General features: G+C 45.1%; 1 protein-coding gene across 20 annotated transcripts in view; it reads left to right on the top strand.

The window, feature by feature from the left end:
- rap1gapa (RAP1 GTPase activating protein a) overlaps nt 1-11,788 on the top strand; it is an 809,199-nt gene extending 797,411 nt beyond the window's left edge. For all 20 annotated transcript variants that reach the window (XM_072477772.1, XM_072477763.1, XM_072477771.1 and 17 more), the window contains one exon: nt 11,327-11,788. In XM_072477772.1, the coding sequence (XP_072333873.1) occupies nt 11,327-11,437 (111 nt within the window). In that variant the 3' untranslated portion in view covers nt 11,438-11,788. The remainder of the gene's footprint in view (nt 1-11,326) is intronic.
- Nucleotides 11,789-22,352: the final 10,564 nt, after the last annotated feature.

Below are 22,352 nucleotides of genomic sequence, written 5' to 3'. Positions count from 1 at the left end.
TTTGAAAATCTTAAAAACGATAGGTCAAAATTCTTGAATAATGTGAAATGTTTTTGTAAAGCTTGAACATTTATAGAAGGCCACAATTCTTTTATCTACTAGAGCTAGGAAAATATAGAACTATTTAGCAGTTGATTCATAGGAACCTGAACAAGACCATTCAGCCCTTTGAACCTGTGCTGTACACAGGGTGATGTTAAGAGTAAAATACTCATTCTGTACTGGACATGGAGACATCAGCCTGTACTGTTGTTCAGTGAGATCACACCTGACTCGAATCTCAATTCCATTTACCTGCCTTTGGCACATATCAATTTTTTTTTTTAAATTTAGAGTGCCCAATTAATTTTTTCCAATTAAGGGTCAATTTAGCGTGGCCAATCCACCGACCCTGCACAACTTTGGGTTGTGGGGGTGAAACCCATGCAAACGTGGAGAATGTGTAAACTCCACACGGACAGTGACCCAGAGCCGGGATCGAACCTGGGACCTTAGTGCCGTGAGGCCGCAGTGCAAACCATTGTGCCACCATGCTGCCTTCGATGCATATCACTTAAAGCTCTTTCTTAACACAAACCTGTTGATCACAGTCTGAAAAATGTCAATTGACACCACAGCACCCCCGCCCAGACACACATACACAGCCTGTTGGCGACGGAATCCCATATTTCCACTCCCATTTCTGAATAAGCACCTCCTGACTGCGTCCCTGACTGTCCTCCCGAGCAGTGGGTCTAAGTTTAAGATTTTACCTACTGTTAACCCACCACAAAGGCCCGAATTCTCTGTTCCAGAGACTAAGTGCTGACGCCGGGACTGAATCACATGAGTTCTACAGTCCTGAAAACGGCGCCAGTCCCGGAGCGAGGGACATTCTAAAGGGCCGGCACCAACGCCCGGTGGAACTACTGCAATTCCAACGAGCACTGGCTTCTGATTCGCTGGGGTTGGGGTTCGAACTCGAGAGCCTGACAAGCAGGAGCTGTCTATCGGCACTCCACTCCCCACACACCCTCGCCACAGCCAAGTAGATGGCACCGGTTGCGCTGGCGCATGCCCATCCCATTGATGGGTTGACTAGGGTCAAAGAGTACCATGGTGCTAAGTTACATAGATACATAGAAGATCGGAGCAGGAGGAGGCCTTTTGGCCCTTCGAGCCTGCTCCGCCATTCATCACGATCATGGCTGATCATCCAACTCAATAGCCTAATCCTGCTTTCTCCCCATAGCCTTTGATCCCATTCTCCCCAAGTGCTATATCCAGCCGCCTCTTGAATATATTCAATGTTTTAGCATCAATTACTTCCTGTGGTAATGAATTCCACAGGCTCACCACTCTTTGGGTGAAGAAATGTCTCCTTATCTCTGTCCGAAATGGTTTACCCTGAATCCTCAGACTGTGACCCCTGGTTCTGGACACACCCATCATTGGGAACATCTTCCCTGCATCTACCCTGTCCAGTCCTGTTAGAATTTTATAAGTCTCTATGAGATCCCCCCTCATTCTTCTGAACTCCAGCGAGAACAATCCCAACCGATTTAATCTCTCCTCATATGACAGTCCCGCCATCCCTGGAATCAGTCTGGTAAACCTTCGCTGCACTCCCTTGAGAGCAAGAACATCCTTCCTCAGAGAAGGAGACAAAACTGCACACAATATTCCAGGTGTGGCCTCACCAAGGCCCTGTACAATTGCAGCAACACATCCCTGCTCCTGTACTCGAAACCTCTCGCAATGAAGGCCAACAGACCATTAGCCTTCTTTACCGCCTGCTGCACCTGCATGCTTACCTTCAGCGACTGGTGCACAAGGACACCCAGGTCCTTGGCTATTTGCCAAGTATTTGTCCACTCAGCCAGCCTGTCCAAGTCATCTAAAGCCTCTTTGCATCCTCCTCACTGCCACCCAGCTTAGTGTCGTCTGCAAATTTGTATATTGTGAACAGCTGGGGTCTCAGCACTGAACCCTGCGGTACTCCACTAGTCACTGCCTGCCACTCTGAAAAGGGGCGGTTATTCCCACTCTGCTTCCTGTCTGCCAACCAGTTCTCTATCCACGTCAGTACATTATCCCCAATACCATGAGCTTTAATTTTGCTCACTAATCATTTGTGTGGGACCTTGTCAAAAGCCTTTTGAAAGTCCAGATACACAACATCCACTGGTTCACCCTTGTCCACTCTACTGGTCACATCCTCAAGAAATTCTAGAAGGTTTGTTCCCTTTAGTGAATCCATGCTAACTTGCTCCAATCCTATCCCCACTTTTCAAATGCTCAGTTATTTCATCCTTAATAATTGACTCCAGCATTTTCCCCACCACCGATGTCAGGCTAACTGGTCTATAGAGTCATAGAGTCAAAGAAGGTTACAGCATGAAAACAGGTCCTTCGGCCCAACTTGTACATGCCGCCCAGTTTCTATCACTAAGCTAATCCCAATTGCCCGCATTTGGCCCATTTTCCTCTGTACCCATCTTACTCATATAACTGTCTAAATGCTTTTTAAAAGACAAAATCGCACCCGCCTCTACCACTGCCTCTGGCAGCTCATTCCAGACACTCACCACCCTCTGTGTGAAATAATTTCCCTTCTGGTCTCTTTTGTATCTCTCCCCTCTCACCTTAAACCTGTGCCCTCTAGTTTTAGACTCCCCTACCTTTGGGAAAAGATGTTGACTGTCTACCTTATCTATGCCCCTCATTATTTTATAGGCCTCTATATGATCATCCCTAAGCCTCCTACTCTCCAGGGGAAAAAGTCCCATTCTATCCAACCTCTCCTTATAACTCAGACCATCAAGTACCGGTAGCATCTTCGTAAATCTCTTCTGCACTCTAAAATATAATAACCTTTCTTTAAGAAGTGGCCAGAATTGTTGACAGTATCGCACGTGTGGCTTGACTAATGTTTTGCACAACTTAGCAAGAAATCCCATCTCCTATATTCAATGTTCTGACCAATGAAACCAAGCATGCTGAATGCCTTCTTCACCACCCTGTCCACCTATGACTCCACTTTCAAGGAACTATGAACCTGTACTCCTCGAACTCTTTGTTCTATAAGTCTCCCCAACTCCCTACCATTAACTGAGTAGGTCCTGCCCTAATTCGATCGACCAAAATGCATCAGCTCACATTTATCTAAATTAAACTCCATCTGCCATTTATCGGCCCAATTGATCAAGATCCTGTTGCAATCCTAGATAACCTTCTTCACTGTCCACTATGCCACCAATCTTGGTGTCATCTGCAAACTTACTAACCATGCCTCCTAAATTCTCATCCAAATCATTCATATAAAAAACAAATAACAGTGGATCCAGCACCGATCCCTGAGACACCCCACTGGTCACAGGACTCCAGTTTGAAAAACAACCCTCTACAACCATCTTTGTCTTCTGTCATCAAGCCAATTTTGTATCCTATTGGCTACCTCATCCTGGATTCTGTGAGATTTAACCTTATGCAACAACCTACCATGCGGTACCTTGTCAAAGGCCTTGCTAAAGCCCATGTAGACAACGTCGACTGCACTGCCCTCATCTACCTCCTTGGTTACACCTTCAAAAAAACTCAATCAAATTTGTGAGATTTGATTTTCCACTCACAAAGCCATGCTGTCTGTCCCTAATTAGTCCTTGCCTCTCAGAATACCTTCCAACAACTTGCCCACCACAGACGTTCGGCTCACCGGTCTGTAGCTCCCAGGCTTTTTCCTGTAGCCCTTCTTAAACAAGGGCACAACATTTGCTACCCTCCAATCTTCAGGCACCTCACCTGTGGCTGTCGATGATTCAAGTACCTCTGCTAGGGGACCCGCAATTTCCTCCCTCGCCTCCAACAGCGTCCTGGGATACATTTTATCAGGTCTTGGGGATTTATCAACCTTGATGCACTTTAACACCTCCGGCACCGCCTTTTCTGTAATATGTACACTCCTCAAGACATCACTATTTATTTCCCAAGTTCCCTTACATCCATGCCTTTCTCAACAGTAAATAGCGATGAGACATATTAATTTAGGATCTCACCCATCTCTTGTGGATCCACACATAGATGACCTTGTCGATCCTTAAGGGGCCCTACCCTCTCCCTAGTTACTCTTTTGCCCTTTATGTATCTGTAAAAGCTCTTTGGATTTTCCTTTGCCTTATCTGCTAAGACAATCTCACGTCCCCTTTTTGCCCTCCTGATTTCTCTCTTAACTCTACTCCGACAACCTCTATACTCTTCAAGGGAAGAGTTTGATTAGCCCAATCAATACGCAGATTGAAGTCACCCATAATAACTGCTCTACCCTGACTGCGCGCATCTCTAATTTCCTGTTTGATGCCATCCCCAACCTCACAGCTACTGTTGGTGGTCTGTATACAACTCCCACTAACGTGTTTTGCCCTTTGGCGTTCCGCAGCTCCACCCTTACAGATTCCACAGTGTCCAAGCTTATGTCCTTCCTTACTATTGAGTTAATCCCTTCTTTAACTAGAGACGCTACCCCACCTCCCTTTCCTTTCCTTCTATCTTTCCTGAATATTGAATATCCCTGGGGGTAGAGTTCCTATCCTTGGTCACCCTGGAGCCAAGTCTCCATGATCTCAATTACATCATAGCCGTTAATGATTGTTAGCGCAGTTAATGAAAATGAAATTTGCTTATTGTCACAAGTAGGCTTCAAATGAAGTTACTGTGAAAAGCCCCTAGTCGCCACATTCCGGCGCCTGTTTGGGGAGGCTGGTACGGGAATTGAACCGTGCTGCTGGCCTGCCTTGGTCTGCTTTCAAAGCCAGCAATTTAGCCCTGTGCTAAACCAGCCCCTGATGAGCAACTCTGTTTGTCAACCTTATTACAAATGTTGCTTACATTGAGACACCGAGTTTTCAGACTTGTTTTTTTGACATTTATTGCTCTTTTAGAGTTATGATGTAATGTGGCCCTTTCTGATTTTTGTCTTTGGTTTCTCTGCCTTCCACTTTTTCCTTTACTGCCTTTTGTTTCTGTACCCGCCTTACTTTCCTCCGACTTCCTGCATTGGTTCCCATCCCCCTGCCATATTAGTTAAAACCCTCCCCAATAGCACTAGCAAACACTCCCATAGAACATAGAACAATACAGCGCAGTACAGGCCCTTCGGCCCACGATGTTGCACCGAAACAAAAGCCATCTAACCTACACTATGCCATTATCATCCATATGTTTATCCAATAAACTTTTAAATGCCCTCAATGTTGGCGAGTTCACTACTGTAGCAGGTAGGGCATTCCACGGCCTCACTACTCTTTGCGTAAAGAACCTACCTCTGACCTCTGTCCTATATCTATTACCCCTCAGTTTAAAGTTATGTCCCCTCGTGCCAGCCATATCCATCCGCGGGAGAAGGCTCTCACTGTCCACCCTATCCAACCCCCTGATCATTTTGTATGCCTCTATTAAGTCTCCTCTTAACCTTCTTCTCTCCAACGAAAACAACCTCAAGTCCGTCAGCCTTTCCTCATAAGATTTTCCCTCCATACCAGGCAACATCCTGGTAAATCTCCTCTGCACCCGCTCCAAAGCCTCCACGTCCTTCCTATAATGCGGTGACCAGAACTGTACGCAATACTCCAAATGCGGCCGGACCAGAGTTCTGTACAGCTGCAACATGACCTCCCGACTCCGGAACTCAATCCCTCTACCAATAAAGGCCAACACTCCATAGGCCTTCTTCACAACCCTATCAACCTGGGTGGCAACTTTCAGGGATCTATGTACATGGACACCTAGATCCCTCTGCTCAGCCACACTTTCAAGAACTTTACCATTAGCCAAATATTCCGCATTCCTGTTATTCCTTCCAAAGTGAATCACCTCACACTTCTCTACATTAAACTCCATTTGCCACCTCTCAGCCCAGCTCTGCAGCTTATCTATATCCCTCTGTAACCTGCTACATCCTTCCACACTATCGACAACACCACCGACTTTAGTATCGTCTGCAAATTTACTCACCCACCCTTCTGCACCTTCCTCTAGGTCATTGATAAAAATGACAAACAGCAACGGCCCCAGAACAGATCCTTGTGGTACTCCACTTGTGACTGTACTCCATTCTGAACATTTCCCATCAACCACCACCCTCTGTCTTCTTTCAGCTAGCCAATTTCTGATCCACATCTCTAAATCACCCTCAATCCCCAGCCTCCGTATTTTTTGCAATAGCCTACCGTGGGGAACCTTATCAAACGCTTTGCTGAAATCCATATACACCACATCAACTGCTCTACCCTCGTCTACCTGTTCAGTCACCTTCTCAAAGAACTCAATAAGGTTTGTGAGGCATGACCTACCCTTCACAAAGCCATGCTGACTATCCCTGATCATATTATTCCTATCTAGATGATTATAAATCTTGTCTCTTATAATCCCCTCCAAGACTTTACCCACTACAGACGTGAGGCTCACCGGTCTATAGTTGCCGGGGTTGTCTCTGCTCCCCTTTTTGAACAAAGGGACCACATTTGCTGCGCTCCAGTCCTCTGGCACTATTCCTGTAGCCAATGATGACATAAAAATCAAAGCCAAAGGTCCAGCAATCTCTTCCCTGGCCTCCCAGAGAATCCTAGGATAAATCCCATCAGGTCCCGGGGACTTATCTATTTTCACCCTGTCCAGAATTGCCAACACCTCTTCCCTACGTACCTCAATGCCATCTATTCTATTAGCCTGGGGCTCAGCATTCTCCTCCACAACATTATCTTTTTCCTGAGTGAATACTGACGAAAAATATTCATTTAGTATCTCGCCTATCTCTTCAGACTCCACACACAATTTCCCATCCCTGTCCTTGACTGGTCCTACTCTTTCCCTAGTCATTCGCTTATTCCTGACATACCTATAGAAAGCTTTTGGGTTTTCCTTGATCCTTCCTGCCAAATACTTCTCATGTCACCTCCTTGCTCGTCTTAGCTCTCTCTTTAGATCCTTCCTCGCTACCTTGTAACTATCCATCGCCCCAACCGAAACTTTACACTTCATCTTCACATAGGCCTCCTTCTTCCTCTTAACAAGAGATTCCACTTCCTTGGTAAACCACGGTTCCCTCGCTCGACGCCTTCCTCCCTGTCTGACCGGTACATACTTATCAAGAACACGCAGTAGCTGATCCTTGAACAAGCCCCACTTATCCAGTGTGCCCAACACTTGCAGCCTACTTCTCCACCTTATCCCCCCCCAAGTCACGTCTAATGGCATCATAATTGCCCTTCCCCCAGCTATAACTCTTGCCCTGCGGTGTATACTTATCCCTTTCCATCATTAACGTAAACGTCACCGAATTGTGGTCACTGTCCCCAAAGTGCTCTCCTACCGCCAAATCCAACACCTGGCCTGGTTCATTACCCAAAACCAAATCCAACGTGGCCTCGCCTCTTGTTGGCCTGTCAACATATTGTTTCAGGAAACCCTCCTGCACACACTGTACAAAAAACGACCCATCTATTGTACTCGAACTATATCTTTTCCAGTCAATATTTGGAAAGTTAAAGTCTCCCATAATAACTACCCTGTTACTTTCGCTCATATCCAGAATCATCTTCGCCATCCTTTCCTCTACATCCCTAGAACTATTAGGAGGCCTATAAAAAACTCCCAACAGGGTGACCTCTCCTTTCCTGTTTCTAACTTCAGCCCATACTACCTCGGAAGAAGAGTCCCCATCTAGCATCCTCTCCGCCACCGTAATACTGCTCTTGACTAGCAGCGCCACACCTCCCCCTCTTTTGCCTCCTTCTCTGAGCTTACTAAAACACCTAAACCCCGGAACCTGCAACATCCATTCCTGTCCCTGCTCTATCCATGTCTCCGAAATGGCCACAACATCGAAGTCCCAGGTACCAACCCATGCTGCCAGTTCCCCTACCTTGTTTCGTATACTCCTGGCATTGAAGTAGACACACTTCAAACCACCTACCTGAACACTGGCCCCCTCCTGCGACGTCAAATCTGTGCTCCTGACCTCTATACTCTCATTCTCCCTTACCCTAAAACTACAATCCAGGTTCCCATGCCCCTGCTGCATTAGTTTAAACCCCCCCAAAGAGCACTAACAAATCTCCCCCCCAGGATATTTGTGCCCCTCCGGTTCAGATGTAGACCATCCTGTCTGTAGAGGTCCCACCTTCCCCAGAAAGAGCCCCAGTTGTCCAGAAATCTGAATCCCTCCCGCCTGCACCATCCCTGTAGCCACGTGTTTAAATGCTCTCTCTCCCTATTCCTCATCTCACTATCACGTGGCACGGGCAACAACCCAGAGATAACAACTCTGTTTGTTCTAGTTCTGAGCTTCCATCCTAGCTCCCTGAAAGCCTGCCTGACATCCTTGTCCCCTTTCCTACCTATGTCGTTAGTGCCAATGTGGACCACGACTTGGGGCTGCTCCCCCTCCCCCCTAAGGACCCGGAAAACACGATCCGAGACATCACGTACCCTTGCACCTGGGAGGCAACATACCAAACGTGAGTCTCTCACGCTCCCACAAAATCTCCTATCTGTGCCCCTGACTATAGAGTCCCCAATTACTAATGCTCTGCTCCTCTCCCCCCTTCCCTTCTGAGCAACAGGGACAGACTCCGTGCCAGAGGCCCGTACCCCATGGCTTACCCCTGGTAAGTCGTCCCCCCCACAAGTATCCAAAGCGGTATACTTGTTTCTCAGGGGAACGACCGCAGGGGATCCCTGCACTGACTGCTTTTTCCCAGTCCCTCTTACAGTTACCCACCTATCTCCAATCTTTGGTGTAACTAATTCCCTGAAGCTGCTATCTATGACCCCTTCTGCCTCCCGAATGATCCGAAGTTCTTCCAACTCCAGCTCCAGTTCCCTAACTCGGTCTTGGAGGAGCTGGAGATGGCAGCACTTCCTGCAGGTAAAATCAGCAGGGACACTAACTGCATCCCTCACCTCAATCATCCTGCAGGAGGAACATTGCACTCCCTTCCCTGCCATTCCTCTAACTTTCTGCCAAGATCTGGCTAACAACTAAATTAAATTTTTATAAAAAATAATAATAATATAATAAAATATGGTACTTACCTCAGACCAATGGGTTTTATTATTAGGTTAGAGGAGGAGGGCGGGTGGGAGACACTACACGTGTAGTGTCTCGGGTTTCCTCTCCACCAGAATTTATTGGTGAGGGTCTTCCCAGACGTCCGCGGGTCGACTTCCTGTTCCCGCCTAGAAAACTAATTTTAAAAAAAAGAAAAATTCTCAGCTCCTGCTGAAATTGACTGACCAGCCAGCTCCACTCACGCCGAAATCGACTGGCCTGCCCCTGCAAAGACAAGTGCTTTTAAAGGTTGACTTACCTCCCAGCAGCCACTTCCTCAATGCTCCCGCTGAAACTGACTCACCAGCTGATTCTCCCGCCGAAATCGACTGGCCTGCCCCTGCAAAGACAAGTGCTTTTAAAGGACAGACCTACCTCCCAGCAACCACTTCCGCAATGCTCCCGCTGAAACTGACTCACCAGCTGTTCTCACGCCGAAATCGACTCCCCCTGGGACATTGGTGCCAGTCCTGCCCAGGTGCAGACCGGCTGGTTTGTACTGGTCCCACCATCCCCAGAACCGGTTCCAATGTCCCAGGAATTTGAATCCCTCCCTCTTGCACCATCCCTGAAGCCATGTATTCATCTTATCTATCCTGACATTCCTACTCTGACTGGCATGTGGCACTGGTAGCAATCCTGAGATTACTACCTTTGAGGTCCTACTTTTTAGTTTAACTCCTAACTCCCTAAATTCAGCATGTCGGACCTCATCCCATTTTTTACCTATAGCGTTGGTGCCTATAGGCACCATGACAGCTGGCTATTCACCCTCCCCCTTTAGAATGTCCTGCTGCCGCTCCTAGACATCTTTGACCCTTGCACCCGGGAGGTAACATACCTTCATGGAGTCTTGTTTTCAACCGCAGAAACACCGTCTATTCCCGTCACCATAGAGTCACCTAACACTTTAGCTCCACGACTCTTTTTCCTGCCCTCCTGTGCAGCAGAGCCAGCCATGGTGCCATGAACCTGGCTGCTGCCATCTTCCCCTGGTGATCCATCTTCACCAACAGTATCCAAAATGCTACATCTGTTTTGGAGGGAGATGACTGCAGGGGGCCCCTGCACTGCCTTCCTACTCTTCTGTCTGGTGGGCACCCATTCCCACCAAGTTGGGCGCCGTGACAAATCCGGTACATTGCACCCGTGGCCTATCTAAGGCTCAGTATAATTGAAGAGGATCATCCTCCTGTTTTATTTTGAGGGATCTGGGATTCAAAGTCAACATTCCATTAGCCTTTTGGATTACGTCTTGTTCCTAGGGCCTTGCTTTTGTGTTTTGTTGACCCAGACATCCAAATCCCTCGGCTCTTCCACAATTCATTCACCCCGAAGAAAATAATGACTTCGCATTTCCTCATCATTGGATTCCGCCTGCTGCACTTTTTGACTATTTTCTTGGTCTGTTTATGCCACTTTGTTTCTCTTCCTGTCACCTCACTGTCCCTCCAAACTGAGTGCCATTAACTCACTGTCCCTCCAAACTGAGTGCCATTAACTCACTGTCCCTCCAAACTGAGTGCCATTAACTCACTGTCCCTCCAAACTGAGTGCCATTAACTCACTGTCCCTCCAAACTGAGTGCCATTAACTCACTGTCCCTCCAAACTGAGTGCCATTAACTCACTGTCCCTCCAAACTGAGTGCCATTAACTCACTGTCCCTCCAAACTGAGTGCCATTAACTCACTGTCCATTATCCAGGTTACTGTTTCTGTTGAAAAACTGAGGAACCGATAGAGATCTCTGGGGAATCAAAGTACATTCTCTTTAATCCTACTCTCCATCTGCTGCCTCCCAACCAATTTTTAACCCACAAGCTCATTATTTGTTTGATAAAGTTGCCTTGCATTTTAAACTTTAAATAGAATCATATCTTATGGAGATATATGAAAGCTAATAGCAATTCCAAAATGGGGTTTGTTAGCTAAATACATGATGCAAAAAGCATGCAAGGCAAGATTAGAGAACCCAAAAGGTTTAGGAAGTTGGGACGGACCCTGGGAGTGCCCATGAGAGGGTTGCAAGAAGGAATAGTCAAAATATTCAAGGACAAAATGATTAGTAAGAACCAAAGTATCATAACCACAGGAATGACTGATTAAGCTAATAAAGATCAGGGACTTGTTTCCAGTCTGCCTCCAGCCTTTACAACCCATATTCAGTACACACGGTATTGAGCTTGTATTGACTTGAATCAACAACACTGAGAATAATCTTCATGTTTTTGATTTCATAGAATTACCAAAAGAGACATAAGCTGTTGGAGTTGAGGAGAAACCGAATGTTTGCCACTAATGAAGATGACGCCTTACTCTCTAAAGGAAACCAGCAGAAACCAGGGTTGTAAAAATGAAGAATTTATTTGGAATTTAGAAATATATTCTCAAACTGCATTGCACTTTGATGGAGATTCAGTTTCAACTGGTTCTGTGTTGAAACTCTTGTGATTGTCTATTTCTTGTGTTTTGGTGTTAATATTGTCATTGGATATATTCTAAAAGCACAAATGGTAAAGTTAGTGAAGCACTGTCAACACTGTTTAAACACTGCATTAGGCATATTTATGGAAATTGGTGCTGTGTTTTGGTGATTATTGCTAAAGCTGGCTAAATATCATCGCTGAATGGAAAAATTGTAAATATGCTTCTGTAAATAATGCAAAATAAAAATCTTACATGTTACAATCAAAATCATAAAATGTGTTTCACAGGTTAGTGTTTTTTGTAACAAACACTGGATCCCAGATGTTGTACATAATGAGGCTGGGAAGGCTTAAGACCGGTCCTCCTGATAAAGCCATTCATAAAGTAATGATTTTATCTAAATATTTGGATTCCGTTTTCCTCAAGCCCTCCACAGAACGAAGACAGTTGTACAAAGAATCATCCTTTCCTTAGGCAGACCCTTGGGGTCAAGGATGACTTGCTTCTGCTCTGGTTCAATGGGTTCTGCGATGGCCGATAAGTCCACACAAAATAGGAGCACAAGTGGCCATTTGTCTCCTTGAGCCTGCTCCGGAATTCAACAAGATAACGACGGATTTGTTTGTGTTCAGGTTTTACATTCCCATCTACCCCCAATAATACTTGATTCCCTTGTCTGACAAGAATCTATCTCCCTCCGCATTATAAATATTCAGTGACCCGATTTCATCAACTTCTGAGGCAGAGTTCCAAAGTTACACAACCCTCTGAGAGAAAACATTTCTCCTCAAAGATCCTCAAGTCCAAAGATGTGCAGGTTAGGTGGATTGGCCATAATAAATTTCCCCTTCGTGTCCAAGGGTTAGGTTGGGTTACGGGATAGGGTGGGGGAGTGGGCGTAGGTAAGGTGCTCTTTCAGAGGCTCTAGCCCTGTATCCCCACCCAACCTTTGGACACTAAGAGCCAATCCACCTAACCTGCACAGGGAGAAAGTGCAAACTCCACACAGTCACCCGAGGTCGGAATTGAACCTGGGTCCCTGGCACTGTAAGGCAGCAGTGCTAACCATTTGCCACTGTGCCGCCCCAAGTCACTGATGCAAATTGTAAAATGTGAGGCCCCAGCACAGACTCCTGAGAGACTCCGCTCGTCACATCCAACCGAACAAAAAAAAACATTTATGCATACTCTGTTTTCCGCCCGCCTGCCAATCTTCAATCCAGGCTAATATATTACCCCCTACACCATGAGCGTTTATGCTCCACAACAACCTTTGATATGGTACCTTATCAAATGATTTCTGGAAATCCAAGAACAGTACATCTACTAGTTCCCCTTTATCCATAGCACATGTTACTCCTTCATCAAACTCCCAATTAATTAGTTAAATGTGATTTTCTTTTCTCAAAACCTTGCCGACTCTTCCCGATTACCGTCAATTTTTAGAAGTGTCCAGTTATGACCTCAATGATCAATTCTAACAACTTACAACAGATGTCAAGCTAACTGGTCTATAGTTTCCTGTTTTCTTGTCCCTCCCTTCTTGAATGAAGGGGTTATATTTGCTACTTTCCAGTCTGTTGGAACCTTTCTAATCTAATGAATTTGGAAAATTAACACCAGTGCATCTACCATCTCATCCAGAGATTCCGGCTCCTTCCTGGGCCAGCTTTTATCTCGCGGAATTAACAAGCCCCCTGTTGGGCCTCTGCCTTTTTCCACCTCTTTTAAGACCTTAGGATGAAGTCCATTTGGACCTAGAGACTTGCCAAACGCAGCTCCATCAGTTTTCTCAGTACTACTTCCCTCGTGATTGTAATTTCACTGAGTTCCTCTCTCCCTTTCACCTGATTTACACCTATTACTGGAATGTTTCTTGTATCCTCAGTAGTGAAGACTGAAGGAAAATATTTGTTCATTTCATCTGCTATTTCTTTATTATCCACTATTAACTCCCCATTGACACTATCTAGAAGACCAACACTCAATTTACTTATAAGTTTCTTTTTCAAATACCTGTAGAAACTCTTTGTTATCAGCCCCATGAGGATGAGCGGATCCATGTCCACAAGGGGCACATGGAGTACGAGCTCCCCGCTGAGGGGCGCAGGCCCAACAGCGGGCTCGTTAATTCCCCGAGATAAAACCTGGCCCAGGAAGGAGCCGGAATCTCGGGATGGTCCTGGCTGGAACAGGGATGGTGCGAACTTGCTGTGTTTCCTCGCGCTAAGTAGGAACTAAACAACTTCTGTCTTATCTTTTTGGGATTCCTCATTGACTACAATAATAATAATAGTATTTTATTGTCACAAGTATGAAGTTCCTGTGAAAAGCCCCTAGTCGCCACATTCCAGCGCCTGTTCGGGTAAGCTGGTACGGGAATTGAACCCGCGCTGCTGGCCTTGTTCTGCATTACAAACCAGCTGTCTAGCCCACTGAGCTAAACCAGCTGTACTCTTACTATCCATTTTCTGTTCTAGCCAGGTCCCCCTCAGAGTCTAAATTCTTTCTCCTTATTAACCTTCCAATCATCATCTGTCATTTTTTATATTCTGACCAATCATCTCTACCACTCAGCTTTGAGCAGCTTTTTCCCCCAAGTTTGATGCTTTCCTTAACTTATTTAGTTAACCACAGATGGTGGGTTCCCCCTTTAATATTCCTTTACATTAGGTTTAAAGATATTCTGAAATATACCCTTAAATGTCTGCCACTGCTTCTCTATCGATCTAGCCTAATGTCCCCGTTCACTGCAGCTTGCTCAGCTTTCATGCCCACATAGCTACCCTGATTTAAGTTTAAAGTACCAGTCTTAGACCCACTTTTCTCCCTTTCAAACTGAATGTAAAATTCAATTATACTGTGGTCACTGCTACCTAGGGGTCCCTTCACTCTGAGGTCATTAATTAATTCTGTCACATTACACAATACCAAATCGATTACAACCTGCTCTCTGATTGGTTCAAGAATGTGCTAAGAAATTATTGGCTCATTTCAGGTGGGTTCCAGGTTCTAAGCTTTCGTAGAACTCCTCATTCAGGCTCTTACTGCCAATCTGATTTTTCTAGTTTATATGTAGATTGATATCACCCATGATTATTGTCGTCCCTTTCTCACAAGCTCCCAATATTTCTTCCTGCAAACTTTGTCCTATATAGAGTAGTCCACTCCCACTAGTGACTTTGTTTCCACTACTACAGCTTATCTCCACCCAAACCGTTTCATCATCCTGATCTCCTGAACCAAGGTCATCTCTAACTGCTGCACCATTGCCGTCCTTGATCAACAGTGCTGCCCCTCTACTGAACTTCCTATTCTTTGTAAATGTCATATACACATCAATATTCAGGATACAATCTGTCATCCGGAAGTACATCTCTGAAATGGTTATTAGATCATATTTATTTACTTCAATGTGCGTTATCAATTAATTTACTTTGTTAATGAATGCTGCGCATATCCAGATACAGAGGGTGGGATTCTCCAAGCCCCGCCAGGTCGGAGAATCCCCAGGGGACGGTGCGAATCCCCCCCCAACGCCGGCTGCCGCAATCTCCAGCGTCGTATTTTGGGCTGGGCGGGGGCCAGTCGGGGGCTGTTGGCAGCGGCCCTCCCAGTAATTCTCGGGGCCCCGATGGGCCGAGCCGCCATCCGCTTTTGGCCAGTCCCACCGGCCTGGGTCAGACAGAGTCCCACACAGTGGGACCTGGCAGGTAAGTCGGCTGGGGCGGTGCGCGGGGGGATCCGACCTGGGGGGGGGCCCCAAGGTTGCCTGGCCCGCGATCGGGGCCCACCGATCTGCGGGCGGGCCTGTGCCATGGGGGCACTCCTTCCCTCTGCGCCGGCCCCTGTAGGGCTCCGCCATGGCCGGTGCGGAGAAGAGAACCAAAACACGCCGGCGGTTCCACGCAGGCGCGAAGTCGCGCAGTCCCTTCGGCGCCGGTTCGAGCGGCGCCAACCCTTCTGCCGTCCACCTAGCCCCCTAGACAGGTGAGAATTCCTCACCTTGCGAGCCCGGTGACACCGGAGTCGTTGGCTCCGGTTTTCCCACCAGCGTGGGACTTAGTCCCCGGAAAGGAGAACCCAGGCCAGAGACTTTAGTTTTGTCTTTTTGTTATCTTTGTAACATCCAGTCTTGACTATTGGTGTATTCTTTTTATCTTTCTGTCCCTTCCTGCTATCCTATGACCCTCATTTCCCATATTATTAATAAGGTCTCCTGCCTTAAATCTATCTCTTGATTTGCTACATTTACTCGAGCTTTATCCTCCCCCCCCCCCCCCTCTCCCCTCCCCTTTGTTTAGTTTAAAGCCCTTTCCACTTCCCTAGCTCCACAATTAGCAAAATCACTGGTACCAGCAGAGTTCAGGTGTAGCACCGAGACAATGGTACAGATCCCACTTTCCCCAGTACTGGCGTTCTTTAACCCGGAATCCACCTCCCACGCCACTCTCTGAATCCCACATTTATTCCTCTAATCTTATTTATTTGCAGCTCAGGTAATAATCCAGAGATTATTACTTTTGAGATTTTGCTTCTTAATTTGGTGCCTAGCTCCTCACGCTGGCTACACAGAACCTCTTTCCTTGTCCTGCACATGTTCTTGGTACCTACATAGACCATGACAACTGGATCCTCCCCCTCCCACTGCAAGTTCCTCTCCAGCCTGGAGCAGATCTCCCAAACCCTGGCACCAGGCAGGCAACTCAGCCGTCTGGCTCCTGGCCCTTTGCTACAATATAAAATCCCTCACTATACTGCCCCCACTGTCACTACATTCCTGTTTGTTTCCCCTACTTAAACAGTTCCTGTCCCACGGTGCAATTGTTATTCTGCCCATCCACCCTCCAGACCTCGCCTTCGTCCACTTAGAGTGTGAGCTCCTCAAACCTGTTTGACAATTGCAAAGTCTGAGGCTCCTTCCTACATTTTATTCAAATGGCTGTTTTGTGTGGCCTGTCTGTGTGGTGTGTGGTTAAATGTTTTTTGCAGCACCAAAATATAACACAAGTGGTGAAATCTACCGTTTGGTTAAGTGTAGTCTTGTATACACTTTAACTCAGTCAAAATTTGTGTTACACCTTTCGGGTGCGAAATGTAATCTTTGTTGGGTGTCTATTGATTATAATTGAGAGTTTGAAATCTCCTTGTGGTTACAAATCAAATGTTCTCAATAAAGCTCCTGCCAGCAGAAGACTTTAGGAGATATAATTAAACTTAGTAGCGTACAAACGATCTGAACTTTCAAAAATACAGTAATGGTTTCTTGCTCAAAGCAAAACAGCTTGCGCAGACTTAGAGTTAGAGTGGAAATATGAAAATACGAAATAAAGACAGCTAGGCAAATAGTATAGAGTGATTCTAGAATGAAAAATGGCAACCAGTCCACTATTTTAAGGAATTTGTTATCAATCTAAGTCAATCTGTTTCTACTCCTGTAAAATGCTGATTGGTTTGGATGAGTTTCCAATACATTTGATTCGATGATTGGGTTGTCAGTCTTCAATATGCAACATTATCTCGTTGAACTTTAAAGTTAATATAAATGTTGCATGTGGAATTCTTAAATGTGTGTTGGAATGCAAACTCTGCTCTTATCATTGAACTGGTAGGTGCTGAACTCTGCGATTCTGTTCATTTGAGCAATGGAGAGTTCATATGAACTACAACGTCAATTTGACCTGCAGTAGAAATGTTGCATTTGCTTCTAGTTCGACTGCAAATGTTTCAAATTCTATGCTTTCATTTTTGCAAGCTATGTGCTTTTGCAATCTGAGGTTATGTTTGATCATATTTGCAGTCTTATGATGGGATCAATTTTAAAATGATTTTTGAACTGGGCTTTAGTATTTATAACAAAATGGCTAAATCAATTATCCTTTTACCTATCAGAAATAGCAGGTTTCCTGCAGTCCTTCCTTTTGATAGATCGAAAGATTAAGTGAGATGTATCATAATAAAATAAAAGGAAGACGAAATGCGATAGGATAGGTAAAAGTGCAAAGAGGAACTAATTCACATTGTCTTTGATGATTTCCTTGTTTGAAATGAAATGAAATGAAATGAAAATCGCTTATTGTCACAAGTAGGCTTCAAATGAAGTTACTGTGAAAAGCCCCTAGTCGCCACATTCTGGCGCCTGTTCGGGGAGGCTGGTACGGGAAACAACCTTCAACAATTGAGTGGCCAAGCTTTGCTTTTCAAGCATTACAGCAAAAATTCTTTAAATTCTTAACGAATTATTATACAATAACAATTAATCAATTAATTGAATTTGATTCTACTGATTCAGTATTAATCTTTTAGCAATACATTAGTAATACAGTCAAATAATTGATGGTTAGTAACGGTTCAACAATAATATTTTAGTTCCATTTCATTAACTGGTGCTACAGTGGGATTAATGTGAATCATTCTGATTGGTGGGGCCCTGCGTTTAGTGAATAGTTGGCTAACGCATTTGATCAACAGAATGTCATATAGACGATGAATCCTGCTACACAAAAGAAAAAGATTCCCTGGATATGGGCATTCCTGTGGGTCCCAACCACCCGCAAAGTTTCTCCCAGATCGAGATATCTGAGGGTGTGTCAATCTTTCTGACTTCTTCTTGAATGTGTGCTGCCAGATCTTTGACTTCTTTTGAATTATCTGGAATGAAAGTGCAACACTCCGCACCAATCAGGGCGCAGGTGCCACCTTTTTCGGCTAACACATAGTCAAGTGCCATTCGATTTTGTAATGTCACGCTTCAAATTGCTTGCATTTCATCAGATTTTATTTAGGGCAGTGGTGGTATAATCAGCTACATTTTGTATGATGGTTGTTGTTTTATTTAATTCGTTGGCAACCCTTGTCTCCCAATAATAAGGAATAATTTTAGCATAGATTGCGTCTCGTGTACTGAGGGCACGTTTATTTCTTTGAGTGATTGGTTCTGATAGATAAGGGAGATGACAATAGCAATAACTACATATCCTAAATAGCAAGATCCTGACCAGAATTTTGGAAGCAGGAGTATGCTTTGTCATTACAGATAAAGTAAGTTCCATTATAAGCTGAATATTGGTAAATATCCTCGAAGAACCAATGGTCCAAGGATGTTTTATTGCTTGTGATATTGTGTAGGCCTGTTATTGTTGAGGATCGAAGAACTCTTTGTGATAATTCTCAGGTACATTTGTAGGCTGTGTTAACATCAAAATAATTTGTACAAATACTACGGCCCATCTTCATCCCTTTGGGGGGATTACTAGTGAGACATATTGATCCTTCTTGTTTAAGAGTAGCTGGGAGATTGATATGTGGAGGATTTTTGTTTGTGTTATATTTAGATTGATACCATCCTGAAAAAGTGTTTAATGGATAACCTGCAGATTTCCATAATTTAACTAATTTCTTTAAATAAACTTTGTACTTTCTTTTCTCACATGAATCTGCTCCAGAACGGACTACTGTAGAGCGAGAGACGCTCTGATAGATGTACCATTCTGCTGTTTGTGAAGCATTAAAAGGGATAGTTAAGAAAGGAATATCTTCCCCTGAGTGGGCGTTGATTGCAATGCATCCCCAACAATTGGAGATATTGAAATTTTCAACATATATCTTAGACGTGTGAAGAAATGTGTTTTCATTTAACTCTGTGACAAGGTTTACAAGGCCAATTATATAACTGAAAATGAACATTATGGCAGACATTTTTACAGATCTTAATATTTATACGCGCGCTTCACATGTGACTGGGTGGTGAGGAGGATTAAATAGGGACCCTCCCACTTAATCCTAGAGGCTCTTTCTGTAGTTTTTTCACATACACTACCTCACCAGGCACGAGACTGTGTCCGTCTTCTGGGGGATCTCCCCAAACTGCCAACACCTGTTGAGAAGCAGAACTAATAGCGTTTGTTAAATTTTGACAAGTAAGCAAAGTATCACTCATTAAATGACAGTCTACCTTTCGCAAGTCAATAGTTCCTGGCAGAGACATTGGTTAGGCCTGTTGTTCTGTTTGGGGTTCCTCTGATACTGCATAATACTATTGGCAAGGCTTGGACCCAATTCATGCCTTCCTGGCTGTATTTAGACAATCTTTCTTTCAAAGTTCAATTCATACGTTCCACTTGTCCTGATGATTGTGGGTGATAAGGACATTGTAAACTCCAGTCAATGTTTAATAATCTGCACACTTCCTTACATACAGCACCTGTAAAGTGTGATCCATTGTCTGAGTCAATGCTAGCTGGTACTCCACATCTGGGGATATAGTCTTTGCACAGCACTTTGGCTGTATGGGCAGTTGTGGCCCTCCTAGCTGGAGCAGCCTCTACCCATCTAGAGAATTTATCCACTATTACAAGGTCGTCAATGTACTTTTGGCATGTAGGAAGGGTGATGTAATCTACCTGTATGTCCTGGAATGGTCCTGCAGGAGCAAGAGCTTTTAGTTGAGGTACTGATGTTATAGGTCCCAAGTTATTCTTTTGACAGGTTACACAATGGTTTGACACCAATTGTGCATGTTTTTTGAACCCTTTACCACACCAACTCCTCTGGAATCGATCCATCATTTGTTGAGGTGATAGATGTCCCCATGAATGGATTTGTTGGGCCAGAAAAGGCATCAGTGCTTGTGGTGCTACTGGTTTATCAGTCTGAACTTGTCTCCAAATATTTATGGGCAGCACGGTAGCACAGTGGTTAGCACAGTTGCTTCCCAGCTCCAGGGTCCCACGTTCTCCTCGTGTCTGCGTGGGTTTCCTCTGGGTGTTCCGGTTTCCTCCCACAGTCCAAAGATGTGCAGGTTAGGTGGGGTTACTGGGTTACGGGGATGGGGCGGCGGTGTGAGCTTGGGTAGGGTGCTCTTTCCAGGGGCTGGTGCAGACTCGATGGGCCGAATCCCTCCTTCCGCACTGTAAATTCTATGATCAGATTCTATGTATATGTACTGGCAGGTCAATCTCTTTAGCTGCCTCGCACACATTCACACCGTCCTGTCCCTCACCACTGACCAAAACATTTAACCCTATTCTAAGAGACATGATCATCTTCTGGAACAATGTTTCCAGGTATTTCTCCCCCTCCCTGATGCTGCACAGCGTCCCCAGTTCAGCTTCCAGATCAATAATCCTGATCTGGAATTCCTCTTACTGCAGATTTGTTTGACCCGGATCACCTTGGCATCCAAAAATGGCCGCAATCCAGAGCTTCAAAATAACACCCATCCTGACATTGTTACTTATGTTATTTAGTTAACTTCCTTTAATTGAGAGGAATTCCAATGTACGCTGCAATTTATTGTGACAAATTTCAGTGTCTGATCTGAAGACTCGTCCACATGTGGGGCAGCTGGTGCCTGAAGGGCTGGGTAGATGAGCTGTTTCACGGTCTGTGTGCTTGATGTATCGCTTGTGTTTGCCTCTGTGTGTTCCTGATGAAGTGTCACCGTCTCTGGTGCCTTCCGAAATAAACCTCCTCCATTTTGGTCGGTCACAAGGCAGGGATTCGGTTGGGATGTTTGACCCCCTCAGGAATGTTTTGAGGACATCCGAGACTGTTTCCGCTGTCTCCCCGGCAGTTCCTGCCATCACAAAGTTGTGAGTAAAGCAGTTGTCCCAGGAGTCTGGTGCCAGGAGCACAAACACCATGGCCCACTCAGCCACGCTGCTTTTGAGTGATTGGCACCTCGAGGCTGGGGAAAGAATGCTGCTGTCGGGCCACCTTCCCTGTCACTGGACGTGGAGCATTTTCCAAAGACCCAGCTTGGGGCACCTCTGCAGTATTTTGAGGTACCTGCGGTAGGTTAGTCAAGTCTCCAAAGCATTTAGAAATGGAGGCTTCGCCTCTGCCGGGTAAACCATGACCATAGTCTCGGTTTGAGCTTCTTTTACTTAGTGGGCTGAAGGTTGAGCCAATACATTAGAGACAACGAGGTTCATTTTCAATCGCTGCCTTGAATAGGAAGCCACATTTTCCAGAATCTCACCATTAGTCAATTAAGATCAACAAAGAATTATAACAATGGCCTGCCTAGCTGCTTAGGTGGAGTGTAGATGTTGTGATGCACAAGGCATTGATCGCATTTGTGTGGGACAAGTGAGCACGCTTCTCCTGCCAATATATTTGTATATCCTCAGGAGAAGACAATGACTGTGGTACTATGAGAAGTTAAACTTGCTGCTTCAACTTCTTGTAGTTGTTGATTGTTTAACTTTTTTTTAAATTTAAAATGCCCAATTATTTTTTCCCCAATTAAGTGGCAATTTAGTGTGGCCAATCCACCTACCCTGCACATCTTTTTTGGGTTGTGGGGGTGAGACCCATGCAGACACGGGGAGAATGTGCAAACTCCACACGGACAGTGACCCGGGGCCGGGATCGAACCTGGGACCTCGGCACCATGAGGCAGCAGTGCTAACCACTGTGCCACCCTTAATGTTTTAAAAACTTGTGAATCACAGCCTTAACTTCATATCTGACGGTCAATCAATTTGAGCTTTTCTAAAGATTGGGAAAACATGGCATTTCCATTCAACAAGTTACAATAACTGCCCCCCCCCCCCCCCCCCGCCCCCTACACACACACCCACACACACTAAATTACCAGATGCAAGAGTTTACAATTAAGTTTGTGACTCATTAAAACTAATCCTTGGTACTGAACACAAGAAAGCACTATCTGGTGTAGTATGAAATCAGAACAGAGGATTCTCCTATTCTGATCTTGATTATCTTGGTAAAGGCAAAAGGTGAGCAAAGAAGATGAACTACTTCATTAACAGAGTTGGGGGGATACTATCAGAATTACAACTGACTCAAAAAGGAAGTGCATGGCTCCACTTT

The sequence above is a fragment of the Scyliorhinus torazame genome, chromosome 16 (assembly GCF_047496885.1).
Source record: "Scyliorhinus torazame isolate Kashiwa2021f chromosome 16, sScyTor2.1, whole genome shotgun sequence".
Lineage (NCBI taxonomy): Eukaryota > Metazoa > Chordata > Chondrichthyes > Carcharhiniformes > Scyliorhinidae > Scyliorhinus > Scyliorhinus torazame.
The sequence above is the reverse complement of the archived record's forward strand: the minus strand, read 5'-3'. Positions and strand labels throughout refer to the sequence as shown.